General features: G+C 30.9%; 1 protein-coding gene and 1 long non-coding RNA gene across 9 annotated transcripts; one reads left to right on the forward strand and one right to left on the reverse strand.

Annotated features, from left to right (window-relative positions):
* Window positions 1-246: 246 nt before the first annotated feature.
* On the forward strand, window positions 247-2508 carry LOC140984148 (uncharacterized). Of its 8 annotated transcripts, none has more exons than XR_012176574.1 (5): window positions 247-539; window positions 632-665; window positions 803-1448; window positions 1867-2117; window positions 2247-2508. It is a non-coding gene; the product is annotated as an uncharacterized lncRNA (long non-coding RNA). The 8 variants fall into 8 exon arrangements; XR_012176571.1 differs by having other exon boundaries at window positions 803-1040; window positions 1408-1448; window positions 1867-2508; XR_012176572.1 differs by having other exon boundaries at window positions 803-1040; window positions 1408-1448; window positions 1872-2508.
* A 374-nt stretch (window positions 2509-2882) lies between these two features.
* On the reverse strand, window positions 2883-7106 carry LOC140984171 (palmitoyl-acyl carrier protein thioesterase, chloroplastic-like). The gene is made up of 8 exons (XM_073451414.1): window positions 6908-7106; window positions 6068-6599; window positions 5826-5959; window positions 5604-5717; window positions 5092-5263; window positions 4924-4992; window positions 4290-4592; window positions 2883-3181 (listed from the first exon to the last, which is right to left on the reverse strand). Exons 2-7 carry the CDS (start codon window positions 6578-6580, stop codon window positions 4320-4322), a joined length of 1275 nt encoding a protein of 424 aa, XP_073307515.1. The 5' UTR covers window positions 6581-6599; window positions 6908-7106; the 3' UTR covers window positions 2883-3181; window positions 4290-4319.
* Window positions 7107-18072: the final 10966 nt, after the last annotated feature.

Genomic DNA, 18072 nt, shown 5'->3' on the forward strand with positions numbered 1-18072 from the left:
TCAAACAGCCAAAATTACATGTTATTAAGTTATCTCATCGTGCAAACGAAACGGTACCTAAATATATTGTAAAATATTTAATTGTACCAGGTTTACGACATTAAATTTGACTAGTAAACTAGAAACATTACAAGAAAGATGATTTTTTTCAACGCGACATCATTGACATGCTATCATACACACATTATTAACTTTATTGCACCTTACAAAAACGACATTAATTAAAACATGCGGCGGATGTTACTTCTTATTAAACGCATTATGTTACCCAAAAAATACACCGATATAAGTTCATTTCTTCAGCAGCCCCATATTCCTCCCGCAAACCCCAACCCGTCGCCCCCTGTTTCCACCCAAAAATCTGAGCGCTCCTCCACCGGACAGAGGCCGTCGTCCACCGTGAACGTGAGACCAAGACCTCACGACCTCGATTGCGACATGAATCGTACCGTTGGAGCTCGGATTCGAGCGAACCGAAGCCCTAGCGTGAGCCCTGTTTCTGCGTGTCGTCGTGCTCGTTATTTCAGCAAGTTTTTGGGGTGAGTTCCTCTGATTTCAGACCTTGTTTATGTATAAGGATGATGGATGTTGATTGATATGGAAGTTTGGTTACTGGCTGTAAAATCCACAGGATGTCGTTTTACATTGGTCGCGAGGCTTCAAAGGTTCACCATTTTTTTTAATATTTATGGCTTTCGTTTTCTCGTTTAAAGAAATTGCTATTGTTTTGTTTAATTTCTTGATGTGTTTTTGTTCTTTCTTTTCCATTTTATTTCTTGCGTTGTTTCTTGGTGATGAGAAGTTCTAAAAGTTTTTGCGCGGAGACGACAATAGAAATCAACCTTCTTGCAGAAAACCGAAAGTATATTTTAGGGGGTCTCATCTGTCAGGTTCGTCTTTACCTATATTTATACATTAATAATTGCTTGATCAATCTCTTCTTGCTTGTCGTATTTAGTGTTAATGCCAGAGCAATTTCTCTGTCCTGTAATACATGGAATCTGAAAAGTAAATGTAAAAAACTGGAAAAAAATTCCCATGTACGAACGATTTTCCCTATTCTCACTACTTAGTCGATTTGTTTTTTTGTTAAGACTTCTTTGGTTATTGGTTGCATTTTTACGCAATTACTTGTTGTTTTTTAATATTTTTTAAGTTGCGTAAAATAAGGACTAGATTTTTTACTTTGTCCAAGGAAAAAATGAAGCCTTAACATTGGTTTCGTATCTTTCTTTGGCTTGACGTTGAATCTGTTAATGGATAAATGGTTTGTGGTGGCTACATATTTGTAAAGAAAAGCTGAATAGTTTGAAAGGTTAAGGAAATTGGTTTCGTAAAATTGTTGGGAAAAATGAAGGTTGTTGAGTTATATACTGTAGTTGATTGGTGTAGTTAATTTATCGGCAGGAATTCCAGTTCGTTGAATGACAAGGCATTGCATCTTGATGGTAATTGTGATTTGGAATGTGTAAATTACGTTAAAGCATAAAGTACGACCTAGCTGTCATTTGATGTAATTGTTAACTTTATTTATTTATTTCTACACTCCTATGTAGCGTGTGTTTATAAAGTAAGTGCTCGGGACTGATGCTTCTATTATGATGGTTCAAGAAAAGTGGATTTCTTCTAAAATTTTCTTACACACGCCTTTAATTGCACAAGTGAGCTCTGTCTAGTCTAACTAATCTCTGCTTTTCCAAGAACTTGTACTTCGAACTCCCACATACTTTTTCTTTTATAGTTATTGATTTGATTGAAGTTCAGATGAATCTTGTGATTGCCTTGTTATATCTTACTTATTTTCATTGAATTTCATGCATCATTATCTTGATTTATGTCTCTAATATCTATATTAACTTTCAATAGTACAGTCATGGATTGGCTGCCCGAGGATTTCATTATTTCCATCGTCCAGGACCAATAGTTCAGGACGTTGGCTTCTTCCTTCTTCCGGTTTGTTCAAATAATTTATCGTTATTTCATTCCATAAGTCACAAGTGAGTTGTCTGCTCACATCTGGAAATTTTGCTTGTGCTATAAAGTTGAATTACTTGAGCTGTAGGAACTTGGGCAAGACAAAGCTTACATTAGTGAAACTGTATTTACCTTCATTTGAGGCACATTTTATCATCGAAGAACTAATTGAGCATAAATTTGTCGTTTCCTGTTTATTCTTCCTCTAATTGGGTTTAATTTTCAGATTTTGTTTGTAGGAGTTTAGACTAAAATTTGACTGTTCATTGCAGGCTTACAATGGATGTGATTAAAGAAATGTTTGCGGCTGAAAGAATAGTCTGTAATGTTGTACATAAGCTTTGAGAAATAATAGTGACGATGTTTAATTTTGGAACATATTGATGTCGGTTTGATTTTGGAATATATTTATGTTGTTTTGATCTTGGAACATATCAATGTTGATGGTGATTTGATTTTGGAATATGATGTAATATTTAATCAACGGCTTGTAGTGAGATGTCAATGTCTTTTTGCAGCGCACAGTCTGCGTCGTTGATGTTATTTTCCATATTGTGCATTGAGTTGTCAATATATCTGATCTTCAATAGTTTTTGTTATTTTCCATATTGTGCATTGAGTTGTCAATATATCTGATCTTCAATAGTTTTTAATTGTGCAGCGTGCAATGCTCACGACAGAAAACCCATTTATACGTTGCGAAAATATCATATCCATTATTTAGTTTTAACAAAGTAGTATGAGTTTGAATAGTTGAGATGTAAGGCTCAACTAAGAAGGTAAACCTACCCTCCAAGGCAAGGTTTGAGATTTTGAACGTGGAATTGGTCTACTCAAGAAGCATTCCCTCATGAATAAATAAAGTAATGATCTTTCCACTTGCACAAGTCAAACTAAAAAATTAGACTAAACAATAAATTATTTTATGTTATATATTTCCTTTTTTGTGTCGTTTTACTTTTATTCTCAATTATATTATATAAATAGAAAACGAAAACAAAACTTACAAGAAAATAAATATGATATACAATCAAGGTGTGTACATTATTTCACTAATTTTTATTTATTTGATATCTTACAAGTTTTCTACGGCGATAGAGTCCGTTAACATGGCTTGCTTTTGTTGAAATATTTATTCAACAATGTTTCCAACGTGCCACAATCCCATGCAAACCAACAATCCCGCCACGCTCCAATTCCATCCTTTCTGTGCAACAATTTGAAACGGAAAGAAATGGAAATTCGAATTGAAATCACATGACAGATGATTTGACACGGTGTCCATTCATTAAAAAAAAAAAATAACAATCACTTTAAATAACATAAAAAATAACAATCACTATCTCGTTCATATCATCTTTCATTCAATGCATCGATCATTCAAGATTATTCTATGTTACACCAGATCATAAAACAAATAAATTCATGATCAAACAAATGTTATATTCTTAATTTTCTCCACAAATATACTCCATCGATCCGTCCAGACTTTAAAATGAACTATCTTTATGATCAATCAAGAAAAAACAATACCATTTAAAAGGAATATAATAATTATCAACAAAAGGGCCAACTATATTAGTTGATTTTCCTTCCAACAGCTACGTGCAGTGACAGAGCCAATAATATGATTCTAACCAGGCTAAAATTTTAAACTCTATAATTTTTTAATATTTTAAATTGATCTACCCGAACTAAAATTTTAAACTCTAGAATAATATCAAATTAATTCAAAATTTACATAGAAAAAAAAATTGGGCCCGGGTGTCATATAAGGTGGCTCCGCCACTGGCTACGTGGTTGGAGTTTGCATCACCCAACATCTAAACTCAAATAGCCCTATATATGTGTCTCATGGGTCGTGCAATGACATTCTCTTTTCCGTTCCTAGGTGATATAGGCTGATAGCGACAAAACTCCCACCTCCATCTAATTTTTCTTTCTTTTTTTTTAAAAATAGTCTTTATATAATATATGAGTAAGCAACTCAATTAATACATTTTGAATGAAAGCAGAAACCCGTTGGACAGTAAAGAAATAGACTGCTAACCGCCCCTACACACCAACTTTCACTTTGAATAATTGAAAACGGTACCAAAATAATGGTACCGTTGTGAGTTTTCATCTAGCTGGAAATTAAATGGCAGACGGAGACAGGTACTAGCAATCACTTAATGCTGTATGTATCTTTCTCCCGATCAATAAAATAATCAATAAAATTTTTAAAAAACAAACATGGAGTCTTGAATATTACATGGAATTGGACAGAAAATGCAGCACAACCACAAGCAAAAGCAGTATCTAATTCACAGTACCTCCACTTCAGCTGTGAGAAGACAGAGTCACTATGCACTTTCGACCGGAAGCGGATTCGAGCTTCCAATTGTATTATATGATTTAGGCCTCCAGTCAGTTCTTGCCTTAACAATTTCACCACCGTCCTCTAACCGTAGCAAGTGCTGGCATTCAATAAAGCCAGAATTTGCTGCCAAGTCACCAACCTCATTCTCCACAACGGAAGTGAGGGACTCCAGAACACTGTCTTTCCTACATTCTCTCCTGTACTCCAAAGTCACACTGGCAAGCTCGAGAGTCTCCAAAACCGTGGACGGGGTACTCTGAAACAAACATAGATGATGTAGATGCACATCACTTTGAAACAAGTAACTACAAATGAGATTATGAAAAAGTAGCTAATAAAAAGCCGGGAATTTCCGCAATCAGTAATTTCACGGATAAGATCATATCGTAAACGTGGTGAAGTTTGTTAATATTATTCATTTTGATGCATTTCATAGAATTAATTCACCAATCCAATCTACCAAAATATTAGTTAAGATGAACTAAAATAAGCAAAAAAAAACACTATATCCTATCTTTCAAATAAGGAACACCAAAATGCAACATTTGCCAAAGTTAAAGAGAATGGGGAGGAAAATAAATATTCACCTCAAGAATCCAACCAACATATTTCACATTATTCACATGTTGGTTCACATCCAAATCATTCCATCTTGGCTGCACACAAAGAATGGGAACTTTCAAGCAGTGAGAAAAAAGAATGTCATATTTGTAGGGTACGAAGTAGTTTACTAACATCTAACAGATTCTACTTACAGTTAAACCAGTACGAATTGAGTCTGCAGTGCTTTCATTGAGTTTCGGAAACTTCCTGCTATCCTCATCTACAACAGGAGGATATTCCAAAAAATAGCTACTTATTTCTTCTCGGACCTCCTCTGGAATTTTAGATAGTTTCCTCGTCTCTTTATTCATCATCACCCACAGACTGCCATTAATCCAACAAGAAACAAAGTTTTGGGTAAATTGTTCAGAGTCTGATAGATTTCAAATGCTATGCAACATTTAGCAACAAATTCTATCAGTCTGACTCAAAAGATGCTGGAAGAAGTCACCCATTGATGGTTGAAGATTGGAAGTAGAGTGCCTTTCATTGGCCCCTCTTATTTAACCCACAAAACCAGATTAACCAGGTTACTCATTGGGCATGACGTTGTTTTGCTATTATAAATCCCCTAATTGACAAAGTAGGCTACCAAGATGATGGAAAAAATCTAATAACTGTAAATAAAATACTTATTTATGCAGACTAGTCACACAATTCTCACCTGGATGCTCTGGTTAGAACGTCACCTGTATTGGTGTCACGTACAAGCCAATCCCGTCTCATTCCATTCTTACCAGATGCAGCCACCCAAGTAGTGACTTGAACAACATCACCCCTGCAGGAGAAACATTTATGCCATTGAACTTTACAGATTTAATTGCATCTCTAAGACATCAAGCCAAAGGATAGCCAAATCAAGATTGCTCAACGTATCGTGAATTACCATACAGGATAACGATCCACAAGAAGCTGCATCTTAGCTACCACCCAAATCAAATTGTTTTTACTCATCCCTGGTGTTGAACCAAAGCCATCATCAAGCAGACCTTCACTCTTCACATGGTTAAGAGCTGTTTCCTGTACTTACACCATATTAACCATAATCAAGTAAGACTTTCAATAATTGTAGTCTTGCAAACATAATTAACATACCAAGGCACCATAATAACGATTTCCAGCGGTTACCTGCAAATGATTCATCAATGTCTCTATAGAAGCTGTTCGGTCAGCTCCTATTTCATAGGACCTGATACTGAAGTTTTGTCGATAGATTAAACTATCTTGCACAATTTTCCCAAAACCAAAAGGATCAACAAGCATATCAGGTCGTTTCGGTTTCCAATCAAGCATCATCCATTGCTTCTCAGCTGCCAAAAATAGTGTCGTGATGGCAGCAAGGAGCATGCTCCAGTCAGGCAATTGATTGATAAATGTTCGAGGGGGAGATGATGGGGTCACTTCATCAGTCTCAAAACCATCCATAACTCCAACCTTAGACCCGTTAACTTTGGGAGGGATTTGTGCATTGGCCCTAACCCTTAAATTTCCCAAAGATGGGGACTTTGAACTAAGGCCATTTCCACGACCATCAACACTAGCAACAATGCTTCCCCCGAACTTTCCCAATGGTTTTCCGGAGGAATCCGAAGTTGGGGACACTACTGGAAGGAATGCGTGAGTTGCTGCAGCGGCCACCATGGCTTTGTTAGTGCACAGTCTGTGAGAAGGAGATACGGATCAAACTGAAGTTCAACAGAGAGACAAAAAAAAAGACAGAAGGAGAAAAAAAATAAAAATCAAGAAAAAAGGAAACGTTCTTCTTAAACTCTTGTAAATCATATATGCAGAGAAGTGGCACAATAACACAGATGCATTAATACACATGAATTCTACCACTTTACAAGATTCCTAAGTTTAATACACAGAGTCGAAGTCAGAATTCAGAAGCACGCAACCAACCACAAAAAAAAAAAAAAAAAACAAANCCTTTCCAATGCCAGAAAAACTACAACAAAAAATGCGGACTTTATCAATACGAATACAAAAAGGACTTCCTCAATATCAGCTCAGAAAACCCATTAGCAGAGACTCGCAAGATTCTACTGTTGGCTACCGTTCTCCCCCTTCCCTGAATTTTGCGAGATATTGTGTATTATCTTCGTTTTCTTCAGTATTTTGGGAAGCTTGCTTGAAATACTAGCTGGGCATTTGGCTTCTCGCAAACTCTATATACACACACATATATATAAGCAAATTATTAAATTATTAAAAAAAATAACATAATCTATTGAAACTAATTAATTTTATAATTATTAATTTTATGAGATAAATATTTTATTTGAGTAATCTATAAAAAAAAATTATTTTTTATGAGCTTTTTTCCCCAAAAAAACAAGTTTTTTTCTTTAAAATAAAGAGCATGTGTTGTTTCACGGATTTTTATTCGTGAAAGAGTCAATCTTACTCATATTTACAATAAAATTAATTTTGTAAATTTTTTTATCGTACAAAATTAATTTTATTGTAAACCGTAAGGCTACGTTTGGTTTGGAGGATAAAATAAATTAATGATTAGTGTGTAAATGATAAAAAAAAATGATTGTGATAGAAATGTAATATATAATGTAAAATTGTATTATGTTTGGTATGATTTTTAAGTGTGGGATAATTTTGAATTTTTTGATAAAATGACAAAATTGTTTTTTTTTTTTTATTCTTCCACTCCGGCGACGGCGACGGGGTCGGCCGGAGGTTGTCGGCGGCTGGCGGCTGGCGGCGGAGATGGTCGGTGACGGCCGGAGGTGGCCGGCGGTGGTGGCCGACGGTTGCCGGTCGACGGTCGGTGGAAGAAACTGGTGGTGAGTTTGAATTTAGAAGAAGGGTAAAATTGGAAAACTATGATGGATTAAGAGTTTGATAAATAATCCTAGGGGGTGAGGAGTTATTATTTTAACCACCTAATATAATTTAATCATTCATAGGAGGGATTGACTTGGTTAAATAATCACGCGTACCAAACGAGATATAAGGTGGGTTAAAAAAATAAACCCACCTTATCACATGAACCAAACGCCCCCTAAAAAGATTAATTTTATTGTAAATATGAGTAAGATTGACTCTTTTACGTATAAAAATATGTGAGACAGTCTTACAAGACACATACGGTTTATTTAACCAAGGTTTTTTTGGGGAAAAAAAGCCTATTTCCACATATGTCGTACCCTCAATCAACTCTTTTACGAGGGACCATCACAGGAAGTTAGAACTTGTGTTCCTTATAAATTTCTCATCATAAAGACTATTCAATATTTTCGCCATTACTTTTTTTAAAACTAATTTTTATCGAAATAAATATATTTTAAGATTTCAAAATCTCACTTTTTCATTGAAAAAAATTGAAACAAAAACATTTTCTAATCAAATATTTTATCACTTTATATATATTAAAAAAAAAGGACCAAACAATATTTTTTTTAAAAAAAATGTAATCTTGAGCTATAAATTACCACACCTAATTATTATGACATCGAAAATGTCGTAAGTAGGCTAAACTAGCCAACCGAGTTTAATGGCGCTTACCTTTCTCATAAAGCCTTTGCTTGATATGTTGGTTGGTTTATATTATTTAATTTATATGGTAATAATATGATAAAAAAAAACTTTTTGTAATTGATCAAATTTTTTCTATTCAAAGTGTATTATGCGGGAATAACTGTCCATCGAATTCTTTGATAGAAAAAAAAAATCAAATTTCAAATATTTCTAATTCAAATGAAAATGTATGTTGCTGCCATTTGTTTTTTAAGTATTAAGAAGTACCAAAAGAATATCTAAACCCAATGATTTAAAATAAAATCACAGTTAACTCATTTTTTAGATAAACGAGTGCCCTTAACCCACGACATATAGAGGATGATTTGTTCAATCAATTACTATATTCCTATATGCCAAATATATTATAGTTTTAAGATATATTATTATTATTATTATTATTATTATTATTATTATTATTATTTAATAATTGTCATCAATAACTATGTTTATTGGTTAAATGATAGGAGATGATAAATAAAATGCAATTTTATTAACAATCATTAATCTTTATTTTATTCTCTTGTGAGACGGTCTCACATATCTTTATTCATGAAACGCGTCAATCATGTCCTTATTTACAATAAAAAGTAATATTTTTTCATGGTGACTCAAATAAAAGTTTCGTCTCACGAAATTGACCCATGAAATGTCTCACAAGAGTTTTTTTTTGTTTCACTTATATTTTTGAATTAATACATCTTTACAAATATTATGTTGAGGTGCAATGATTGCTCATTAGAAAGTGGGATGTCGTACAGTTTAAAATATTTGAGTTGCAATATGACCACCAGCTATAATTTTTAGTAAAACGACAAGTACTCGGTCGTATAATTGGTATCAGAGCCAAAATCAAGAGTTTGATTACCATTGATTGCAAGTAGTACAATTACCTGGATAGAGATTGTTGGGATGCAATAATTGTTCATGATTGTTAGAGCAATCGAAACGTAGTGTTTGAACTGTTATATGACTTAAAATATTTGAATTTCATTACTAACATCAGAAATAACTTTTGGCAAAACGACAAACGTTCGGTTTTACATATTAAATAAAAAATCATGAACATTAATATGACATACTGATTGATAATGAACTAATTTTATTATATTATTTTGTAGATTTGTGAAACTATTAATTCTTATATTTTTAATAATTTAATATTCTTAGCACTTTAATTTATTCACGTAGTCTTAATTTTATAATAATTCCATCTTTTTATTTATTGTTTGACTAAAAATAATAAAAAGTTAATTATAATAAAAATTGAAAATGTTTCTTACACATAATCTCGCTTAACATTGAAAAATGACATTCATGTTTTTCAGAACCTTGATTTGTATGAATATATATTTATGTGAAGTAATAGGGATCCACAGGGCTATATTTAGACGTGTTACATGGAAAAACACTTTAGAATAAATAAAGTCATTGAATATATGATAAGTCGTGTACATGTTCTGCAACCTATTTACAAGGTAACAAGGATAGTTAGCAAATTAACATTGATCGATTTTTACTATAAAAAAACTTACATTCTCAAGTACATTTGAATTATTGAATACACTCGAATATACTTAGATTGAATTATTTTTCTGAAAATTAGTTTAACCAAGGTTATTATTTACTTGGAGCAGTAGCGGAGCCACATGGTTGTGTACTCGGGCTTTAGGCCGGTAGTCAAATTTTTTTTAAAAAAATTTATATGTAAATTTTGTATAATTTTGGAATAATATGATATTAGTCCGGCTAGATCAATTTAAAATATTAAAAGATTTTAGAATTTAAAATTATAATCAGAATAGAGTCATATTTATGGCTTCGCCTATGACTTTTAAGGCTATGCTAATACCTATAATTTTGAATTTTGATGAGGAGAAGAAAACTAGTTACAATTGCATGTCACGTCCCATGCCACACCGGACTACCCGGTTCCTTTTAAATAACAGACTAACCGGCCCACTTATACTTCCAAAAGTTAAGCCCAATAGTCCAATTAGTTCTTAAACATTGGGGCCCAAATATATATTAAACCCGCCCACTTAGCAGTCCATATTTATAAATTTCAAAGCAAACAATGCTCAAAATGTGCATATAAAATTTTAGAGAATATTGATTATAAAAAAAAGTAAATAAAGAATTGTAAATATCAAAGTAATTTAACATATAATATAAAGTTCTAATTTTTGCGTTGATTTAAGTAATCGAATTCAGGATACAAATTACGTCATTCCTTATTTGGTAAGTTTTCTAAAAAAAATTTATAGGATCGAACGCCTGCCGTTTTACCAAAAACATAGCTGTTGTTAATTGTGTAACTCAAATCTTTTAAACCGCACAGCAGCTCAAGCACCATGGTTCGATCGCTCTTATAGCAGGGACAATTATTGCACCCAACAATCTCCCTCCCCAATAATTGCACTCCTTGCAATCAATGAGAATCGAACCTGTGACATTGACTCTTATACCTCTTGTAGGACCGAGCACTTGCCGCTTTACCAAAGCTATAGCTAGTAGTAATTGTGCAACTCAAATTTTTAAAACGTGCAGCAGCTACAGCACCACGGTTCGATCGCTCTTCCAGTAGAGACAATTATTGCACCAACAAAACTAATTGAAATTTACAATTTTCTTTATTAAATTCCTTCATGTATTTATAAATATTCAAATATCTACTATTGTATTTGAATAGATGGATTTGTGTTTGATTCGATGAGAGGGTTTGAATGGCTTTAGTTTGAGGATGCTGAAATTTATTGGAAATATTAAAACATAAACTTTAACAAAATTGAAATTCAATTACTTTTGGATTAAGAATTTTAAATCCAAAATTTAAATTAATGTAATTTATTTTATAATAACATAATAAATGTACGAATTACAAAAAAAACACCCCCCCTCCCCCCCTAAATATTTTTAGCTAGTTCGATGAATTAATAATACATTTACGATCGATTTCAAATTTTCAAAAATTAAATTACTTTGAAATTCATATCTCAAATTCAAATAACTCTATCCCGGATTAATTATTTGAGAAATCCTCCTTTCACCAAAAGCACCCAAAACAGCTAAGAATATATGGATAATTTAATATACACAAATATGCTAGAAGAATTTGAAATCGATAATACTAAAAATAAATATCCAAACTAGCTCAGTCGTTTTGAAGCACAGATTTAGAATCACTTGATTTTGAAGTGAAGAATTTCAAATAATGATTTTAAATTAATGGGCTTATTTGGATAATAAAATTGAAGTGATTTCAAATTCATATACTATCTGCCGACTGAAACAATTTCAATGGAAATTGTGGTATATTAGTGTCATTTAAGGTTTATTCATCATGTCACTAGACTAATCAAATGATTTCTTCCGAATAAAATTAATCGATCCAAACATAAACTTAAAGATACCTTATTACTCTATTTTAGTGCATCACTAACTTCAAAATAATATAATTTCTACATCAAATAGAAATTCTTCTCTAACTCATTAGCTCTAAACTCAAGTCTAAAAAGAATATTATAAGGATCGAAAATAATAGTTTAGTGGGGGAGTGAATGAATTGTTATGCAAACTATGTCAAAATAATGTTAAGCTTAAGTTGTATTAATAGATCAAGTCAATATTTCATTTATACGAGTAATTTGAGCTACTAGAAATAAGTTTTAAGTACGGAAATTGCTCAGATGACTTAATGAGTATGATATAAAAACAACAACCCAGTTTTCATCAGCTAACCTATCAGCACAAATGACAATCTTAACAATACAAGTAAATAATAGTAAATAAAGAAGTAACGAGTTGTTTATGGAAGTTCGAATGTTAAACTTGTATGTCTGCCCTTCTTTTGTTTCATAATGATCCTACTACAAGATTTGATTAGTACAATAACTTGTACAAAGTACTTCAGTTCGGTTCTACAACCCTAACGAGATGAACTGTCAGCACTCTTTTCTTCAACTTGATATATTCAAAAACATGTTTGATAATTACAATTGATTCTCACAATACAACAATGTTCGTGTGTAAAGCATAATTCAGAATACAAAGTGTGTGATATTTTTTATAATTCTTTTAGTTTATATTTAAATGAAGATCAAAATGTAATTATAAAAAATAGTGATGGACTACTGCAATTTTGATATATGAGTTAAGAAAATAAATAGAAAAAAAAAGAATTAAAAAAAACTCAAATAGGAATTGAACCTACAACCTGATGCTTAAGAAACAAAAACTCTATCCGCTGAACTACATGTGACTTACATTAAAGTTTTAACACTTTATTAATATATATAATTATTAAAAGAGATCATGATATCAAAAGTTAGTTANTTGAACATCTTGGTTCAAGTCGTGCTTATGAAGAAACTCTATCAGGTCGAAATAGTATAATAGCTCGATCTGTCTGTTCAGTTTAGTTGGCAACATCATAGCTTGATCATCGTACTTGTAGTCATGTTTAATTCGATTTAATAATCTACATTAATATAAACTCGAATTAGATTAATTTAGTTTATGATCATCAAAACTTATATATAAATTTGTCTTAACAAATATTTTTAGAATATTCTTAGCATTTTTATTTATAGCAGTTCAATTATATAACAAATAACTTCATTATAAATTTATTCAAATTCATATATATTAAATTTAAACTTGAATTTAATATATACAAAATATAATTATATTATTTATGTATTTATTAAATAATTAAAATATGAAATTTCTAATGTATAACACCATAAAATTAATAATAATTTATTGTTAATCTATTAACCATATTTTTAATTCATTTACTATAAAATTATATGATATTATTATTTTTTAAAAAATAATAAAACATATTTAGTGCAAGCTACACCAAATATGGTGAAACACTGTAGTACCACCCCAATCTAACTTCAAGAATAGCATTGGATTGGAGTGACTTTTCTACACAATTTTGGCTTCTAACGTTGAAGTAGCACATGATCGGATATGTCCTAAATATTTGATGATACAGAAGAAAATCTTTTCATTGGATAATCATCTCGTCTCTCAAATAAGGACGATAATATATAGAAAAATACAATGACGTTGAGAGCCTCGAATTGATCCACTAAATCTCAAGACTCATATCGAACATGTTTGTGGATACATTGTGAACCTCGAGCTGATCCATTAAATCTCAAGACTCATATCGAACATGCTTGTGGATCCGTTTAAGAGTAGGTTTCTTGTGAGATGGTATCACGAATCTTTATCTGTGAGACAGGTCAACCCTACCGATATTTACAACAAAAAGTAATACTCTTAGCATAAAAAGTAATACTTTTTTTTTATGGATGACCCAATAAGAAATCCGTCTCACAAAATACGATCCGTGAGACCGTCTCACACAAATTTTTGTCTTCGTTTAATCGGATCTAACTCGTCCCAAACAAATTTTTTAATCCGAATCGTATTTAAACTTGACCAATTGCCATTCATACTCCCAAACAAAAACCCAAAAAATTAAATAATTAAATAAATAAAGAAAAGGTATAGATGCGCAGGCCAAATTTTACTTTTCTAGGCAATCATGAACATTGTTTTGTCCTCTGATTAACATGGTAGGCCCCCACGGAAAAAAGCTGTTAATTGTATATTTTCCCAACTGCCCCCATCAATTCTTTACGACAAAAGGAACCTTTTTGGCAGCTAACTAAAATAAAACAAAATAAAATACAAAAATAAAATCGAATATAATATTTTGATTCCAGAAATAGCTATTTCAATTTTGTTTAAATAAATTATAAAATTGGGAAAAAAAGAATAAGTGTTCACAATGAGATTTTCTTGAGTCAGATCTTTATTTATAATATTTTTGACATAAAAATGATATTTGTTCATTATTCGGGTCGAGTAAGAGATCTATTTAACAAAATTGACATATAAGACCGTCTCATATGAGTTTTTGTGTACTTAAACTTCAATACCATTCATCTGTCATCTTTAGTTGAATTATATATTCTTGATCATAAATAAATTGAACGAAATTAAAAAAAAAAAACCAAAAAATATGTTTCAACAAACAATAGTTGATTATATGTGCATGTGGTGCCACTTTAGGCTCCACCTTGAATATGCCTGCATGTCTCATTAATTTATCTATTTCACGCCTTTTTGGAGAAGATATTCTCTCTCTATATATATATATTATAGATAAGATTTTCTATTTTTATAATAATTTTTTTTGGGTGGATAACGTGATCAGTTCTATTGTTAAATCTGTAAAATTTGTCTAAAACTATTTTCTTGTGCAGTTGTATTTTTTGTCGTCTATTAAATGGATTGATTACACGTAAACAGAGATTGAATTGAGATATATACTTGTATGTAATGTCCCTATCATACATGGGTAATGAGACCCAAATTTTTAGTTTAATTTGGATAAAAACTTAGTAGTAATGAGTTTTTCTAAGGTGTTTTTAGCTTTAATTTTTTTTTAGAAATAATTTTCCGGAGTATCTGAAAGTTTAAAAAAACTCATGTAAAACAGTATCAAAAATCAATTTTATGAGACGAATCTTCGACCGGACTCCGCTCATGAAAAATGTTGATTTTATGATAAAAATACTATTATTCATGATTAGTTATGGATCGGGTCAACGCATCTTACGATTATTGAAACCATGAGACTGTCTTACAAAATATTTACTCGTGGAAGTAATTATATTTTCTTATTTTGTTTCAGCTTATGCAAAATGAGATTTCTTCTTGTTGTTAAGGAAACAAATAAAAAGATGCTCATTCGAGAGCAAAGAATACTTGTAATTGAAAAAATAGTAGGTATCTTGTGAGACGTTATCATTAATCGTATTTACAATAATAAGCAATATTTTTGATATAAAAAGTAATATTTTTTCATGGGTAACCCAAATAAGGACCCGTCTCACAAAATTGACTCGTGAAACCGTCTCACAAAAATTTTTGTGTTAAAAAAATATACGCATTCGCTCGGAGATCATAGTACAAAAATTAACTAGGGCTAATAATACTACTTAGCATTTTTATATTTGTGTTACCACTTAGTATACAAATACCGAGAGATTTGGTTGATTAGGCCCAATTTTTTTTTTTTTTTGAAGTACGCAACTTCATATGTATTATTTTGTTTTTTGTGAAATAGATAAACCGTGTACATATATACAATAATGAAAATATTTTTGACATAAAAACTAATATTTTAATGAGTGACTCAAATAAGATATCTGTATCATAAAATTGATTCATAAGACTATCTTACAAAAGTTCTGATACATATATAATTATTTTAATTATTAAATTGTTAATTGTATTACTAAATATTTAATTATAAGTACATAAAATTAATTCACAATTTTTTAGTAATCCCAACTTTATAATATTAAATATTTTCACAATTGTGTCACATTTAGGTTTTAAACATTATAAATTTAAAAAGGTAAGGAGAAATAAATGAGGCTAACTACTAACTGCATATACATCATTGCGTGTATCGACTTATTGAAGTCATTGGCTCCCAATGACATTCAATTAATCCATTCTATTTTTAGCGGCAGACTTCGACTACTTCTAATTTATTAGGTTGGCAGAAAAAAAAATTTATTTGACTTAAATTTATTTCAAAATTAATAATTAGTTTATCAATTCACAAAGTTTTTCTAAGTCACAATTCGATCACGGAACTAATATTATTTTTTAAAGTAGGTTTTTTTGTGAGACAATTCACATATCTATGTCAGTGAGACGAATCGAAAACATCTATATATGCAATGAAAAACAATTTTTTTCATTGGCTGTGTCTGATCGGAGTTCTGTCTTATAAAATTTACCTGTGAGACAGTCTTATAAAAAAATTTGTGTTCGTTTTTTCCTTGCGCTACATATTGTTCAATCAATATTAAGTTGTCTATATTTTTTGTTGATCCCCGTGTACAAGAAAAAATTCACCAATTTTATATTTTTGGAATGATTTTAGGTGGAATATGTTTCGAATAGTTAACATTTGCATTATTTCAGAGAGTAATTTAATTTGGACCATGTTTAATAAATATATTAACTTAATGTGAAAAATAACTTAACATTAATGAGATGTATCTTAAACCGACTAGAATATAGTTATGATATTTTCATCCAAACGCTGGAAAATAAGTGTTAATGACAAATTATTATGTGTGTGAGAGTCACTTTTTGAACTTGTGGACCAAAATGCTACATGACTAAAGTCACATTTTGAACATATATGATATATGAGTCATCTCTAGATTCTTGACGATATAGATCGAGAGATCAAGTCGTGACAAAGATGTCAAGTTCTGAATGAAAGATGAGTGTGCTACCTTATCCCATATGCATATGAAATGAAAAATTAAAATGACTTATATACACACTATTCAAATATATTATGAATAGCGTTGAATTAGATGTTAATAGAGAATCTTTTAATAGATTGCACGCGATTTTAGCAATTTATCGACATATATTTTAGTTATAATGTTTTATTAAAAATAAAGAGGTGCTTTTTTAAAACTAAAAGAAGGTATTTTTGTTCACACATGTAATGTCTTAATTTGTTTGTACGATAGACAGAGACAGAGTTGAATTTCTTTTAAAAACTTTCCACAATTCTGAGATTTTTTTTTTAAAAAAAAACCACAATTTGTGGTAGTTATCCAATCAGTCCATAAGAAGAAAATATAATAATTCGAATAATATTATATAATTTCTCATTTTCACATTTAAAATTTAAAAGCAATAATGAAAATGTTAAAATCACGCATACCTAAGTTTACCTGTAAATCACGCAAAGTCAAACTCAATTTTTATGGACTTTGGTATTATAGGTTGAGCAAGATATTTATCTAATAAAATTAATTTGTACGATGATTTTATATGAGTTTTTATATTAAATCTATCTGATTATGCGTCAAATTTATAAATTTTATTTTATGTGATTGAAAAAGAATTACCACAATATAAATCCATTAAACAATATTAATTGTAGACAGATATCAAGAACTCATTTAGTCATTACGTTTTTTTCTTTGAAATTATTCTTTATAAGATTTTATAGCTTGTATAGATTTTAAAAATATATGTTTAATTGTTTATTAACTTTTTTTTTTTTGAATTAAAATCTTGTTAAGTCTTGATTTTGATATGATTATAAAACTCCCAACTAAATTTGAAAATTAAATATACATTTCATAATATTTGTATCAATCTTACATTTACATATGTTTACTTAAAAAATTATGTTAGAATCAACCGTTTATCACTAGATCATAAGTTATAGTTGTTAGTTAAGACGTAAGTTTTCGTTATACTTGTGATAGTGCATAAACTCATACTAAACGACAAATAGACATGAAAAGCTACACCGATATGAGTGCCAATGGATTGGGCCATTAGGTTTGTGAATTCGAGAGGAGCTTGGGGTCGTGCTTCGCTGCTATCTAAGTCGCTTGAGATCAGTTTATCATTATCTTATCATTATCTTGACGCTAGTACTGTCACCGATATAGACAATGTTATCCATCCAGATCTGATGTATATCTTTTTACGACTCTCTACCAACCAAATCAAATGGTATA

This window comes from Primulina huaijiensis, chromosome 1 (assembly GCF_012295235.1).
Source record: "Primulina huaijiensis isolate GDHJ02 chromosome 1, ASM1229523v2, whole genome shotgun sequence".
Classification (NCBI taxonomy): Eukaryota; Viridiplantae; Streptophyta; class Magnoliopsida; order Lamiales; family Gesneriaceae; genus Primulina; species Primulina huaijiensis.

Coding starts and splice junctions, on each gene's coding strand:
- LOC140984171 (XM_073451414.1), bottom strand. CDS start 6,580: ATGGTGGCCGCTGCAGCAACTCACGCATTCCTTCCAGTAGTGTCCCCA. Junction 5,718..5,825: donor GTGGATCGTTATCCTGTATG/GTAATTCACGAT, acceptor TTTCTCCTGCAG/GGGTGATGTTGTTCAAGTCA. Junction 4,993..5,091: donor CAATTCGTACTGGTTTAACT/GTAAGTAGAATC, acceptor CTTTGTGTGCAG/CCAAGATGGAATGATTTGGA.